The 16,407-nt window shown below is 39.4% G+C and overlaps 1 protein-coding gene across 2 annotated transcripts in view; it reads right to left on the bottom strand.

The window, feature by feature from the left end:
* LOC126183249 (spermatogenesis-associated protein 7 homolog) overlaps window positions 1-16,407 on the bottom strand; it is a 101,842-nt gene that overhangs the window by 57,899 nt on the left and 27,536 nt on the right. For both annotated transcript variants that reach the window (XM_049925048.1, XM_049925059.1), the window contains 2 exons: window positions 11,837-12,020; window positions 10,266-10,478 (listed from right to left, as the gene is read on the bottom strand). In XM_049925048.1, the coding sequence (XP_049781005.1) occupies window positions 10,266-10,478; window positions 11,837-12,020 (397 nt within the window). The remainder of the gene's footprint in view (window positions 1-10,265; window positions 10,479-11,836; window positions 12,021-16,407) is intronic.

A 16,407-nucleotide genomic window follows, 5' to 3' on the forward strand; every position in this document is an offset into this window, starting at 1 on the left:
AACTGGCCCCCAGAAAACCATCAGAAATCTCAAAATACATGTGTAGTAGTTTACCGGCAAGTCCCAGTCATTCATTACAAAAACTTGGTTCCAACAAGATGGCGCGACATGCCAAACATCCAACAAGACCTTGCAAGTTCTCCATGAAACATATGGTAACCACATAATTTCCAAACATGCTCATGTTGAATGGCCACCTAATTAAACTGATTTAACCATGCCAGACTTGTATTTATGTGGTTATTTGAAGTGAGAGTGCACTCCCTCCCTGGACAAGAAGTTGTAACAGTTAAACGATGGAATTCACAATGAAATTTCCAGGATTCCAATTACAAAGATGTGTTCAAAAAACTGGATGAATGCCTCAGTTATTGCGTAGCCAAAATGGTCATCATTTGTCTAAAGCAGTATTTCATAAGTAAACTTGAATAAGTCATCTTGTGTAAAATGATCAACCACACTTTGCAATTAGTTTGTGTGTTTACAAATTTTAAATCATTAAAATATTGTGAAACAGTCCTAGTTTACAAATAATTTTGAAATACTTCACTATTTTTCTCGTAATTACTCATGTAACAACAGTGCAGCATTAGTTGCTCAACAATAAAATGACACAACATTCACACACATTCTTCTGTCTTGTGTTTGATGTACATACAACAATATTGGCAGTTTACATGTTGTTGAGTGTGATTATGATCTTGCTGTTGGTAAATTTGTCAGAATAACTAATGCCCAAGGACACAATATTTAAGTTGAAAACTTCAAGAAACTGTGCAGTTAAATTCCTGATCAATTTCTGAATGTTCACGTACAGATAAAGCTATCTTCATAAATGAAAGTACGAAAAGAACAATTTTTAGCTTCACTGTCAGAGATGTTTCAGCAGAAATGATAATATTTGTACTGTAAAATAGCTTACTTAACTTTCATTAATTGTTACAAGAACAATTTATCCCAAAACATAAAATGTGGCATTTTAAGGAAGACACACCAACAACCACTATAAAATATTCAAATGATGAACAATCTTGTAGACTTCACAACTGCTACAGCCTCAACATTGTAATGTGATTAGGGGATGATCAAGAATGAAGAGTGAGCTAATACAGGTAATTTAACACAAATTCAGCAAAGAATCAGGTAATAGGAGAGTGAGGATGCAAGGAAAACAATTACGTATGTAAAATGGGAGGAATTTATAGTGGGACCAGCAAAAGAAAACAACAGGAAGTAAACTGATTCAGAAGAGCACAGCAAGAGAGAACACTGGAGGAATAGCAACAGTGTTGGAGGAATTTGGAGGATTGGGTGCAAAGGAGGGTGCGAGTGGACAACATTTGTGAGATATCAGGATAGTAATAGACTTAAACATGCGTACATTTTATATCAACAATATAGGAAAAGATACACTGCTACTTACCGTAAAGAACACAATTAAAGAGACACATACACTATGTGATCAAAAGTTTCTGGACACCTGGCTGAAAATGACTTACAAGTTCGTGGCGTCCTCCATTGGTAATTCTGGAATTCAATATGGTGTTGGCCCACCCTTAGCCTTGGTGACAGCTTCTACTCTCACAGGCATACGTTCAATCAGGTGCTGGAAGGTTCCTTGGGGAATGACAGCCCATTCTTCATGGAATGCTGCACTGAGGAGATGTATCGATGCTGGTCGGTGAGGCCTGGCATGAAGTTGGCATTCCAGAACATCTCAAAGGTGTTCTATACGATTCAGGTCAGGACTCTGTGCAGGCCAGTCCATTACAGGGAGGTTATTGTTGTGTAACCATTCTGCCACTGGCTGGTGTATTATGAACAGGTGCTTGATTGTGTTAAAAGATGCAATCACCATTCTCGAATTGCTCTTCAACAGTGGAAAGCAAGAAGGTGCTTAAAACATCAATGTAGGCTTGTGCTGTGATAGTGCCATGCAAAACAACAAGGGGTGCCAGCCCCTTCCATGAAAAACAGATCTCACCATAACGCCACGGCCTCTGAATTTTACTGTTGGCACTACACACGCTGGCAGATGACGTTCACTAAGCATTCGCCATACCCACACCCTGAGATCAGACTGCCACATTTTGTACCGTGATTCGTAACTCCACACAACAATTTTCCACTGTTCAATCGCCCAATATTTATGCTCCTTGCACCAAGCGACATGTCATTTGGCATTTACAGCGTGATGTGTGGCTTATGAGCAGCCGCTCGAGCATGAAATCGAATTTTCTCACCTCCCGCCTAACTGTCATAGTACTTGCAGTGGATCCTGATGCAGTTTGGAATTCCTGTGTGATGATCTGGATAGATATCTGCCTGTTACACATTACGACCCTCTTCAACTGTCGGCAGTCTCTGCCTGTCAACAGACGAGGTCGGCTTGTACGCTTTTGAGCTGTAGGTGGCCCTTCACATTTCCATTTCACTATCACATTGGAAACACTGGATCTAGGGATGTTCAGGAGTGTGGAAATCTCGCATACAGACATATGACACAAGTGACACCCAATCATCTGACCACATTCGAAGCAAGTGAGTTCCGCGGAGTGTACCATTCTGCTCTCTCACGATATCTAATGACTACAGAGGTCGCTGATATGGAGTACCTGGCAGTAGGTGGCAGCACAACGCACCTAACATGAAAACATATGTTTTTGGGGGTGTCAGGATACTTTTGATCACATAAAGATTTTGGTCACGGCCTTCATCAGCAAAAGAGAAACACACCATTTATACATACAAGCAAGCACACCTCATGCACATGTGACCACCAACTCCAGCAGCTAGGGTTGGAATGCCTATTTTATATATTTTTCGCTGCATTTTTTTTTTTGAAAATTCAGTTAACCACTGCTGTGAGTGATGTTCTGTTTACTTTCCTCCTGCTATATGAATTTTAATCTTCCACAATCTCAGTTTTCAATAGTGTGTAGTCTGTGACTTCTAAAATTGCTTAAACAGAAATGAAGTGAAGCTATAATGAATGTCATTTTCTGTTACATGTTTCTGTGCTTCACAATACCATCCGCTAAGGCCAACTGGTTGCTTTTCCCTGATTTTACATGTTACGTAGAAGAGGCTATGATAATCCAAATCAAGTAAGTCATAATCACCATTTAATTGTGAACCACAATTGCAGCACAGAAGATGCACAACTCTGGTCTGAACCTCTGAGATTTTAAATAGTCTGCTGAAATATTACAACTGAAATGTTGTTGTAGTGGGAATTCAGTACAATGCTTTTCAGCAAATTGCTGATGGATAATGACTACTTTTGTGACTGGTCTGAGAAAATTCTGAATTTAAAAAAATTGTTATTCATTAAACATAATCAAACGTCTAATTAAGAACAAAACTGTACAGTGATAAAGCAAAACATTATGACCACTTCTCACCACAGGACTGAATGCTATCTGACGGTATTGTGGCACATAATGTGGTAAAGAAAGGAATGGAGCAGACACAAATGAGGAATCATTCTAGCAAAGGGACAGGCCACAAAGGAAGGAAATCTGCTAGCATAAGCAACTCTGGCAAAGGGCAGCATGCTATGGCCTGGAATTTGGGAACAAACACCTCGGAAATGGCAAAGCTGGTTGGCTGTTCACAGGCTACTGTTACGAGCATCAATGGAAAGTAGTTCAAGGATAGAAAGATCATGTTTAGACGACAAGGCATTGGACGTCAAAGCATAATCAAAGAATGTGTAAGTCAGATGCTTGCCCACTCTGTAAAGTAGGATAGTTGACAATCTGCAGCAGGTCTGATAGCAGAGTACAATGCAGGTCAGTCATAAGTGTTTTGGAGTACATCACTCAGTGCAATTTGTTGGACATGGGGCATCTATAAGCAGACGACCCCTGTGTGTAACCATATCACCCAACGACAGTGTCTATTAAAACAGGACCATGACGATTGAACCAAGGGTCAATGGGAATGTGTCACCTGCTCAGATGAATCACATTTTTTATTACACCAGGTTAATAGTTGTATCCAATTATGCCACCATTCAGGCAAACAGCTCCTCAAAACTTGCAATGTGCCACTGTCATACGCCAGTGGGAGCAGTATTGTGCTAAGGAGGACATTCGCCTGAGTCTCCATGAAACCTGTATTGGCAACAGAGGGCACTATGAGAGCTGTTGATTACATGAACATTATTGCAGACTACCTGCTTCCCTTCACACTTGATACCTTCCCAAATGGTAATATCATCTTCAAGCTGGTTAGCTTTTCACACCATAAGACCAGAACTATGCTAAAGTGGGTTGAAAAAGGTATTACTGAATCTATGTTGATACTTTGGCTCCAAAATTCACCTAATCTAAAACTCTATGGATAGTATGCTTCTGGGATACTCTCAGGTATCAGTTCTGCATCCAAAATCCACCAGCCTGTAATTTAAGGGAATTGCATGACCTCTGCGTAGACGTGTGGTGTAGTGTACCACTGGAAACTGGCCAAGGATTTGTCGAATCCATGTCATGCTGAACCACTTCTGTATTGTATTCCAAATGTGGACCAATAAGCTATAAGCACATGGTCATAATTTGAAGTGTATGCTCAACAAACCAGCCTACCACATAAGGCCAACCTTAGCATACATACGTGTTCCCAAGCCCCCCTGCTGGCCAGTTGATATTCCAGGAAGGTGAACAGACTCAATTCATCATGCTGTCAGCGACACACACCCTCAGAGTGACATATTTTGAGATAGTCGCTGAGTGTTCCTTTGACGTGTTTGCACGCATTTACAAGTAAACAATATTAACATGCAGAGGGTGATGAACTGGTGCCTACACATTCGTTATACAGTTGCTAATTTTGTAGTACATGGAATGTGAGATGCTCCCACTGCACGTTGGAGAAGAAAACCAAGAAGGAAATTGATAAAGTGAAGGAGAAAGGAGAGGGAGAGATGTTCTTAGTACAGTGATCGGTGGGTAGCAATCACGAACTCAGCCAATCATAAAAACCTAACCAAACCCCTTGTATTAAGCGAGGAAAGGAAGAGTACACAAAGTTTTTACATAGACATGGGAAATAAAATTGACAGATATTCTGCCCTAAGTTGTGGACTGGAAGAGTCTTTCATCTGAGGCTGCGGGAGAAACTTCAAATCTTTGCTGGAAAGGTCAGTCAACAGCCATCACCAGAAAACAACAACTACACACTAGAACCTAATGACCCAAGCTCAGCAGAATGCAGGTATAATATTTGCTTGCTAACCGGAGCTAGATAAAGGAAGCTTACAGTTTAATATCCTATCGAAATCGAGGTCGTTAGAGTCAGCAGAGCTGAATAAAGGATCTGGATGGTAACTGCTGTAGCAGCAGCATTTCTCATAAATGTCCAGCAATGTTATGAACTCCCCTATTTCCAACATAATTCAAGCATGCTAAGAAGCACCAGGTATTCTTGTTCATTAGTGTAATTAACTGTTTACAAAGTTACACAGAATACATGTTCTCTCTTTTACCTCAATTAAAATTTTCTGCACAGGTCCATTGAAAACCCTAAAAAATATCTATCTAGTATTTAATCTAGGTCTGGTGTCAACAGCAGGAGATAATACATACAACATAGAGTTCATGGTAAGCATAGGGCAATCTCAATGATAAAATTATTCCCACTGAGGTAACCAGAAAGGGTTATGTAATGTTTATGCTCATCAATGTATCACATCTGGAGAGGGAGGGAGGGAGGGAGGGAGGGAGGGAGGGAGGGAGAGAGAGAGAGAGAGAGAGAGAGAGAGAGGTGGTGAGGTGTTTAGTTAGTTTTGCTAGTAAAACTTTGTTTGGCTCAAAAGCTAAGTGTCAGACCACAAATTCACAAGTCTGAGATTCAATCCTCAGGGAGTCTTAGGATTTTTCTGTCGCTTCTCACTGCCTTCATTTCTGGCAAGGGTTTGTTAATGCGGAAAACACCATGTTCAGTATCATTCAAAATTCTCATTAAAGTGAAGATATCTCTAGAACTAGCTGGATACGTCAGTTCCATGCTTAGAGGAAGGCAAGGGCATGCCAACTCCAATAGGACTATGCCTAGTAAAATACTGTGTTGTTCAAGTGCACAACAACGACAATTTATTACACATGCAGTTACTCCAAGTTGAGTAAACACACAAACATTTTCCATTTTAAAAGGTTGTTTAGGAGCTTAAAGACTTCAGATATGCAATCACGATTTTGGACATTTCTGTAATACGAACTTAAAATGCTAAAGTAATGGGTAGTTTGCAAATAAAAGTTGGACAAACTAACAAAGAGTGAGTGCATCATGGGGAATATTTAGCTTCCTCAAAATCAGAACTCATAAATTCTGTTTATTGTAAGTGATGATATTATTTGCAGACCTCATCAATACTAAGTAAAACTATTTGAACATTTTTGATACATGTGGTTTAGGATCCAATAGAAACTATTAAATCTGCACTCTGACTGACAAAGTGAAGCAGAATCGTCAGAAAATAGTGAAATATGTCCAAGAAGAATTCGGTGAACGCTATGGTTGCCAACTGATTTGGATGAATCTGACAAAGAAGACAGTGCACAGTGGTCAGACTTTGATTTACCGAGGGCCAATAATAAATTTGAAGGATCTTCGGGTCCAAACATAGTTCCCAAAAATACGCAGACCATCGAGGATATTTTAGAATTATATATTGGGAATGATCTATTTGAATATATTAGCAACGAAACCAACAAGTACTACAGTCAAAATTGCAATAGAAGGAAACCGGATTTTTAAAAAAATGCCAAATTTGTCGACATTACAGGACCCGAACTTAGAAAATGGTTTGGGCTTGCTATCCTAAAGGAGCTGTAAAAAAAAGCAAGGATCGATGATTATTGGTCATCAAAGCCATAGATAGACACACTGATATTTCGCAAAACGATGTCCCACAACTGATTCAGACAAATATTATCATTTTTTTCATTTTTCCGACAACAATAAGCAAGATAATGCCGACTGGCTTTTCAAAGTGCAATTCGTAATTGATTATTTTTCCAAAATGTTTAAAGAAACTTTTAATCTAAGTCAAAACATCTCAACTGATGAAGGAATGATACTATGGCATGGAGAGTTAAATTTTAAAGTTTACTATCCATCAAAAATTACAAAATATGGCATACTCATTTGGATGCTGTGTGATTCGAGTACAGGATACGTTTCCTCATTCAAGATATATTCCGGCACTGGACAGCTTTTAGCAAAAACAGTGATGCAACTGACACCTTCTTATGGAAAGTGGCAGCACCTCAACATGGATAATTATTATAACAGAGTAGAACTTGCAGAGAAGTTACTCAAAAAGAAAATTCAAGTTTGTGGAACGATACGGCAAAATAGAGGATTTCCAGAAAACGAAAATGTCAATGTGTTTGAAGCTTGTCATCAATGGAAAGATGAAGTACTCACGCAGGTATGGATACCTTCGAAAACTAAAACGATAGAAATGATCTCTACAATACATAATGCCACTTTGACTGACACTCAAAGAAAATGTAGAAAAATCAATCACACAATAAAAAACCTGAAAATATATTAGACTACAACTAATATATGAAAGAATGGATCAGGCAGACCAATATTTAAGTTATGAGGGTTGTAACAAAAGTAATGTTCCCATATTTTTTACAAACAGAAGACATTGTTTATTGTTATTAATTTATACATTGTTGGAAAGCTTACACTTTTGTCTATTTTTCAACATAGTCTCCATTTTTTTCGACACACTTTTGAAGACAGTGCTCCAGCTTTTGTATTCCTAAGTTGAAGAAGCCTCCTGCAAACCCATTGAGGAGGCGTGTGACCTCCAATTGGACTTCACCATCGCTCTTGAAGTGTTTGCCACCTAAGTGTTCCTTCAGCTTGGGGCAGAGGTGATAATCGCTGGGGGTTAAGTCCGGGCTGTACGGGGGATGGGGCATAACTGTCCACCCAAATTTCTTCAAGAGCTCCTGTGTTTGACAAGCGACTTGGGATCGAGCATTGTCACGTAGAAGCACTACTCCCTCCATCAGTCGTACTCTCTGGCGATTCTGAATTGCTCACCGGAGTTTGGTGAATGTTTCACAATATCTGTTTGAGTTTATTGATGTCCCAGGTTGTATGAAATCAATGAGGAGTACGCCCTTCTGATCCCAAAACACAGTCGACATAACCTTTCCTGCCAACTGCGTTTGTTGGAATTTCTTAAGTGGTGGTGAACCAGAGTGACACCACTGAAGAGATTGTTGTTTTGTACCGGGATGGGGGTATGAAACACCCATGTTTTATCTCCCATGATGAAAGAGTCCAACAATGTCTCCTTGTTGCCTCCCCCTCACACTGTTGAAGGAACCTTCGAGCACAGTCAAGGCATTGCTCCTTGTATCCATCAGTCAGCATCCGGAAGACCCAGCAAGCACACACCTTGCCATAACCCAATGTTTCTGTTAAAGTTCTTTCAATTGTGCAGTGGGAAGCTTCAGGAATGCATTCAACAAGTTCATGGACAGTGACCCTCCGATCTTTGAGCAGCTCAGTGTTGACCTTATGAACAATTGCATCCAAAACCAGTGGTCTTCCACTCCGTTCTTCATCATGAACTTCCAAGCAACCCTCAGCAAAAGCCCTGCACCATTTGCAGACATGCTAAAAGGACATGCCCTCTTCACTGTAAACTTTAGTCAGTTGACAATGAATCTCCACGGGCGGTAACTTCCTTGTGTGGAGAAACCAGAGTACAGCTCGAAACTCACACTTGACAGGAGCGGTGATCAACACTTCCATCTCTGATAGCTGCCAAGCCAACACTGAGCAACATAGCGAATCGCGGACGGATGGGCTCGAGAGTGGGGAAACCACTGCACACGGCCCTGTTGTCAGATTTAGCCTAGCAAATTCCCTCAAGGCTGTAGCTCATTGGGAACCTCACTTTTGGTACAACCCTCGTATTACCCTACATATAGAAAAACTTTAAAATCGTCAAAAAATGTTTGCATGTACCTCCTAAATTGCGCATTATTTAATACATTCCGTACATGGAAATATTTCAATACAGAACACAAGAATCTCCGACATCACGATTTTTTATTGAAAGTGTCTGATTCGCGGATAAAAGACCATGCACCTGCGTCTGAGCAAAACTTGGTGGTTGCCACTACACCGCGTACGTCTCATCATGATCCAGCTGACAGACTTTCTGGTCACATAAAGCAACACCAGCTAATACTTATTTCTGAAATGAATAAATGAAAACAAAGAACTGCCATGTATGTTCCAAAAATAAAAAAAGGAGAAAAACAAACTTAATGTGCAAGCCTTGTGGAGTTGCATTACATCTTGGAGACTGTTTTGCTGCATATCATACGAAGTACCAAAGACAATGCAAATAAACAAATATATGCAACAAACAAATTTTGTATTTATTTACATATGTATATCTTCGAAATTTCATGAAAGTAGGATAACAGGGTTGTGAACTTATGACAACTAATGATGAGATTAGTAAAACTTAACAATTTATAATCTGCTGACAATGCCAAGAACGGCTGGCGTAAAACCAAGTAATCCGAATTAACGCTGCCGGCACCAAGTGAATACATTTGTACGAGACATGCAGACGGCAAAAGCGAATAAATTTGTATGGGACGTGCGGATGGCAAAGTGTTAAGTAAAATCCAACAATGGAAAATCCTGGATGGAATGTAACAATATTATGAAAAGGATTGTTGCTACGAACCATATAGCAGAGATGCTGAGTCACAGATAGGCACAACAAGAAGACTGTCAGAAAATAAGGTTCCTGCCAACAAGGTCTTCATTGGCGAGAGAACACACACACACACACACACACACACACACACACACACACACACACACAATCACAGTCTCTGGCCTCAGCCAGTCCCTGGCTGCCGAGGCCAAAGGCTGTGTCCGGGTGTGTGTGTGTGTGTGTGTGTGTGTGTGTGTGCATGTGCATGCGCGTGTTCTATCACCAACGAAGGCCTTGTTGGCTGAAAGGTCATTTTCTGACTGTTTTTGTTGTGCCTACCTATGACTCAGCATCTCTGCTATATGGTGAGTAAGTAATTAATATAAGTAAGTAATATAAGTAAGTAATTAATATATAAATGCCTCAGGCGCATACATTCATTCAATAGAAGACAATGCAGGTCAGCTTACAGATGAGAGTTGTTAACGGCTATATTGTTTTTCACATTACCTATGAAAAACTCCATGACAAAAATGTAATAAGATTTACGTACTTCACACCGCTCTTCATCGGCTTCTGCAAAGTCATTCTCTTTTACATCTGTCACTACTCTTTTGTGATGTACTTTTTTCCTCGGTGGGTAGTAAACTCTTAGATTCCGAATTCTTGGTTCGGCATCAGTTTTAAGAATTCTTGGCTTGAATGGTTTACTGGGTGAAATAAAATCTTTGCTGTGTACCTCCATAATATCAAAGGAACTTTTTTCCTGCAAACCAGAAATATTTTACATATAAAATCCTCAAATTAGAGGTAAAAGACTGAAGTAAAAGCTTTCAATTGTTTTCCACGTAACTGAAGATAATGACAACAACTTGCAGCAAAATTTTTAGTCAAAGTATTTTCTGTACACTGAAAACATTTTTTTTAAATTTAAGTCTACATTTTAAGGTAATCCCTGTGCCATACTCTTTCAATACAACACGAAAAGAACATCACTGTTGTAATATATGTGGACACAATAATCACAGACAAGACTCGTTTTGCCAACTACCTTGTAGATGATATTATGTGGGTACTTCAATATGACAGTTTCTGGAGGGGAGAGGAGGGGGGGGGGGATTTGCACTATGGTCGTGTAAGGAACTGGTTGAGGCAGAGGTTTGGGGCTGAACTACTAGTTTATGACAGTGCCAGCTTAAGCAAGCAACAAAACAGTAACTGTTATCAAATGCTTTGCGAACTCCACTTTGCTTGGGGTTGTGTTTTGCTTCTAGGTTTCTTATTTTGAAAGAAGAGAAGATGGTAATCCTGATTCATCAAGAAGTTAAAGTACTACTCTCACAAAAACAGAAGGGAGTGGTAAATGCGTCTACGTAAATGTTATAGGAGTCCAAATTTCTCCTCATTTTGCTCAGTTTAGGGCTGCTAAGAATAGTGTTGATGATAAAACAGAATCGCTTTCCATCAAAGAATTTGTCAGCATTCTGATGAAGGCTAGTGGAAGCTGTGGAGTTGATGTACAAATTCTTCAGAATTCTAACATGGTTGAACTAGCACCTCATTTTTCAGCAGCTGTTAATACACAACTGAATTCAAGTTCAAATTTAAGTGCTCATGGCTGTTCAAGCTTGAGCCCCAATGACCAACTTTTAGTGTACCCAAAACTGAATCATCATCGTTTATGGTATAATCAATCAAAGACAAATCTCACGTTGGCAAAAATACACTGAAAAATGAAGGATGCAGGCACATAAAACCACAGTCACAGAATTTTTTTGGTGTTTGTGACAAAACAGATAAAGCAACAAGTTTGAGGCAAAATGAAGGGGAGAAAACTTTATACAGTAGTACAGGATAGAGCAACAGGAGTGCTCCTACATGAAGAATAAAAGGAAGAAAGACATGAACAAAATTCTAAATTAACCGCTCATCTCTTCCCATCTCTCCACAAATGCAGAGTTCATTGTAGAGTTTGAGTCAGAAGGGTGAATAATAGATGGTTAAGGAATAGGCAACAAAGATCCCTGCTCAATGTGATGAAGAACCATGGAAGAATCATTCTGTCAACTCCTTTCTGTCATAGTTCTGATAATCAATTAAAGTAGCATTCTTAACATATATTACCTTTTTATGTATATTTATACTATTCCTTTCTGATGTTTTATAACACGTCTTAGACTTTGTAATGGAATTATGGCAGCATTTAACATTACATTGTAGACTGATGGTAGACTGTGTGTTATGCTTGCAGCTCTTGGAAGGTCTCCTACACTTTGCATTAGGCACAGGCCTCTCTTCTTGTTGCTCTCTGAAAACATAGCAAAGTACTGTACAAGATAATGTTGTGCATAAGCATGTATGGCAGTTACTGTAAATTGATAACTAGTAACAACAAAATACGAAAATTATACCATGAACAAACTAGTGAAGAGTATGTTTTGTTTCTATCATCCCCCTCATTCATAAAAATGGTTTATTTATAAATACAATTACCAATGATTAAAGGTGTAAGTGAATTTGTTTACCATATAATCAGTTCACAGCATAACTACATGCCTAATTACTAACAGCTTTGCCACAGAAATAATGCATAAAATATAAATTCTCTTTTAGTAATAAAACTATTCCGACAATGACACATTTTCTACAGTAAATTGGACCACTGGGTACTTCACTTCACAATGTGTGTTCAGACAGTTGAATGCAGCTGCACAAGTGTGTGTGTGTGTGTGTGTGTGTGTGTGTGTGTGTGTGTGTGTGTGCGCGCGCATTCTCTAGCCCATTAAAGATGCTAGTCAATGCAGTTAAGGAGCTGAGAAAACACAACAAAGATACTTGTAATATGACACAGATAGATTATTGATGCTTGGAACATGACTGCTTGCTGTAATAGTCAACAATGAACTCTGGTTCTACAAAGTGTTTGAAATTTAGGAAACACACACAGTAGGAAGACACTGACATATATAAATTTGAGTTAAAAATATAACTTCAAAGAAGAGGAGAGATATAACAAACGGGAATATGGAGCTACAGGAGTATGGAGTATTGTGGTCAAATCTAAGGTTACTGAAAGTGAGTGGTTGGGTGTTTATCAATGTGGAATTGAACTTGGATCTCTTTTAACATCTAAGAGCCCTCAGATTTCATATGGAAATATAGTAGGTTTAAATAAAGATAATAAATTTAAAAATACAACAACAAAAATTTTAAAAATGACTGTACAGAAACTGAGATGATGTAAAGAACTGACAGGTGTAATTTTAATGCAGAAAACATCCAGTTTTTGGAATCAATGTCTGCACAGAGGATTTTTATTTCTTGCAGATTAATAAAAATTTTAGCTAAAAGAAGTAAGAAGCTTGGTAGTGGTTGTGCTGAAACAGCTACTGAAATCAAATATGATGAGCTGTATTTACGCTGTTCAATGACTGAGGATGTGCATATGTCACACACTCCTCAACTTTTAAGAAAGATGTACTTAACAAGATGCTAAAGAATTCATCTGATCCATTCTAAGACCGAGCGAGGTGGCGCAGTGGTTAGCACACTTGACTCGCATTCGGGAGGACGACGGTTCAATCCCGTCTCCGGCCATCCTGATTTAGGTTTTCCGTGATTTCCCTAAATTGCTTCAGACAAATGCCAGGATGGTTCCTTTGAAAGGGCACGGCTGATTTCCTTCCCCATCCTTCCCTCACCCGAGCTTGTGCTCCGTCTCTAATGACGTTGTCGATGGGACGTTAAACACTAATCTACTCCTACTCCTACTCCATTCTAAGAAAGCTTATTGTTTAACATCCTGTTCATAATGAGAACATTAGAGACAGAGTACTAACTTGGGTTGCACAAGGAAGGGGAAAGACTTGCCTGTGTAGTTCAAGACAAACTGATTTATGAAAAACATGGGAAATCTAAATCAGGAATGAGGGAGAACAGGAAAAAAGCTTTGGGAAAGGTGGACACTGAGGCCTAGAGAGTTGCACAAACAAAGGATATATCGCAAGAGACATCCCATGTGTAGGTTCCTCCCTCTGATAGACACTTCAACTTCACATTCCCAGTGCTACACTTTTACTCCACCTGCTCTCCCATAAATTCCTTTCCTTTACTCTTACTCTAAGTCCTCCACTTTCCGATGTGCTTTTGTCACTGAATTCTTCAAGCAGTTCTAATGCTCAACACATTTCCTGTTTGGTGAGTAATGAACTATTCTTGTATACATATTACATTTCCTTCCTCCACACACAGGTAACGCACATTTTCTTTATTTTTCCTAACCCACTCTTAGCCTGTTCCTTCCACTCACCAGTACGCACATCTTTCACTTTTTCACCACACACACCAGTCATGCTGCAGCAACAAGGATGGGGGGGGGGGGGGGGGGGGGGAATTTTGCTCAAATTTAGTGCTAACAAATCTTGTGTTCTGTTTTACATGTAATTACACTATTGTTATTACATGATAACATGCCTCTCAGTTTCTTTCACAATTTGAATGATTCGAACTTTCCATTTCAGTAGATTAATTTTAATTTAAGAGTCTCAGTCCCATGCTCACAAAGTGGAGTTACCAATAAATGTATTTCATAATTCCATGGAGAAAGGGCCTCATTCTGTGACTGGCGCTGTTTCTGCTTACACCAGTGGCAGCTCTGAATACAACTGACTCACATATGTACTTCCTATCTCTTTGCACTTTCTTATCTTGTAGGCTACAAGGGAGCGGATTATTGCTGTTTGCCATGCATTGTTGTGATCCAACACAGATTACTGCTTTTTGTGGAATAATGATGTAATGTGCAAACGGAGACATAGAAATTTGTCTTTTGATTAGTAATCAAAACGTCTTTGGTCCCGGGTTCAAATCCCATCGCTGCTTAAATTTTGATTAATAATCAGCATTAGCAGCCGAAGACTTCTGGCATAAGAAGTCACCCCTCATTCTGCCAATGGCCTTGTCAAAGAGGGTGGAGTAGAGGACAGAGGTTCACGGCACTCTCTTGTCCTAGGGGTGGAAAACTGCTCCTAAAGACGAGAGAAACAGTAATTATCTACAGCATGAGGATGCAGAAGGCAATGGAAACCACTGCATTAATGACACAAACATGTATCCACGGGACATGTGGCCTGTAGCTGAAGAAGTGTTATGATGATCTCTCCATTGGCAAAAAATTCCAGAATAGTCCCCCATTCAGATCTCCAGGCAGGGACTGCCAAGGGAGAGGTTACCATGAGAAAAAGATTGATTAATCACGGAAGGATAACATTCTACGAGTCGGGGCATGAAATGTCAGAAGCCAGAAAATCTGAAAAGGGAAATGCAAAGGCTCAATGTAGATTTAGTAGGGGTCAGTAAAGTGAAGTGGAAAGAAGACAAGGATTTCTGGTCAAATGAGTATAGGGTAATATCAACAGCAGTAGAAAATCGTATAACATTAGTACGATTCGTTATGGATAGGAAGGTACGGCAGAGAGTGTGTTACTGTGAACAGTTTAGTGATAGTGTTGTTCTTATCAGAAGCGACAGCAAACCAACACCAACAACAATAGTTCAGGTATACATGCTGACGTCACAAGCTGAAGATGAAGAGATAGAGAAGGTGTATGAGGATATTCAAAGGGTAATACAGTACATAAAGGGAGATGAAAATCTAATAGTCATGGGAGACTAGAATGCAGTTGTAGGGGAAGGAGTAGAAGAAAAGGTTACAGGGGAATATGGGCTTGGGACAAGGAATGAGACAGAAAAAAGACTAATTGATTCTGTAACAATTTTCAGCTAGTAATAGCGAATACTCTGTTCAAGAATCACAAGAGGAGGAGGTATACTTGGAAAAAGGTGGGTGATGAAGATAGAGATTCCAAAATCAGATACTGGACTGTAAGGCATACCTAGGAGCAAATATAGACTCAGATCACAACATAATAGTGATGAAGAGTAGGCTGAAGTTTAAGACATTAGTCAGGAAGAATCAATACACAAAGAAGTGGGATATGGAAGTACTACGGAATGATGAGATACACTTGAACTTCTCTAAAGCTACAGATATAGCAATAAGGAATAGCTCAGTAAGTAGTACAGTTGAAGAGGAATGGACATCCCTAAAAAGGGCAATAACAACATTTGGGAAAGAAAACATAGGTACAAAGAAGGTAGCTGCGAAGAAACCATGGGTACAGAAGAAATACTTCAATTGGTCAATGAAAGGAGGAAGTACAAAAATGTTCCGGGAAACTCAGGAACAGAGAAATACAAGTCGCTGAGGAATGAAATAAATAGGAAGTGCAGGGAACCTAAGACGAAATGGCTGCAGGAAAAATGTGAAGACATCGAAAAAGAATTGATTGTCGGAAGGACAGACTCAGCATACAGGAAAGTCAAAACAACCTTTGGCGACATCAAAAGCAAGGGTGATAACATTAAGAGTGCAATGGAAATTTCACTGAAAGCAAGGCTGATAACATTAAGAGTGCAACGGAAATTCCACAGTTAAATGCAGAGGAGAGAGCTGATAGGTGGAAAGAATACAATGAAAGCCTCTATGAGGGGGAAGATTTGTCTGATGTGATAGAAGAAGAAACAGGAGTCAATTTAGAAGAGATAAGGGATCCAGTATTAGAATCATAATCTATAAGAGCTTTAGAGGACTTAAGGTCAAATAAGGCAGAAAGGATTGATAACGTTCCATCAGA

The sequence above is a fragment of the Schistocerca cancellata genome, chromosome 1, assembly GCF_023864275.1.
Source record: "Schistocerca cancellata isolate TAMUIC-IGC-003103 chromosome 1, iqSchCanc2.1, whole genome shotgun sequence".
Lineage (NCBI taxonomy): Eukaryota > Metazoa > Arthropoda > Insecta > Orthoptera > Acrididae > Schistocerca > Schistocerca cancellata.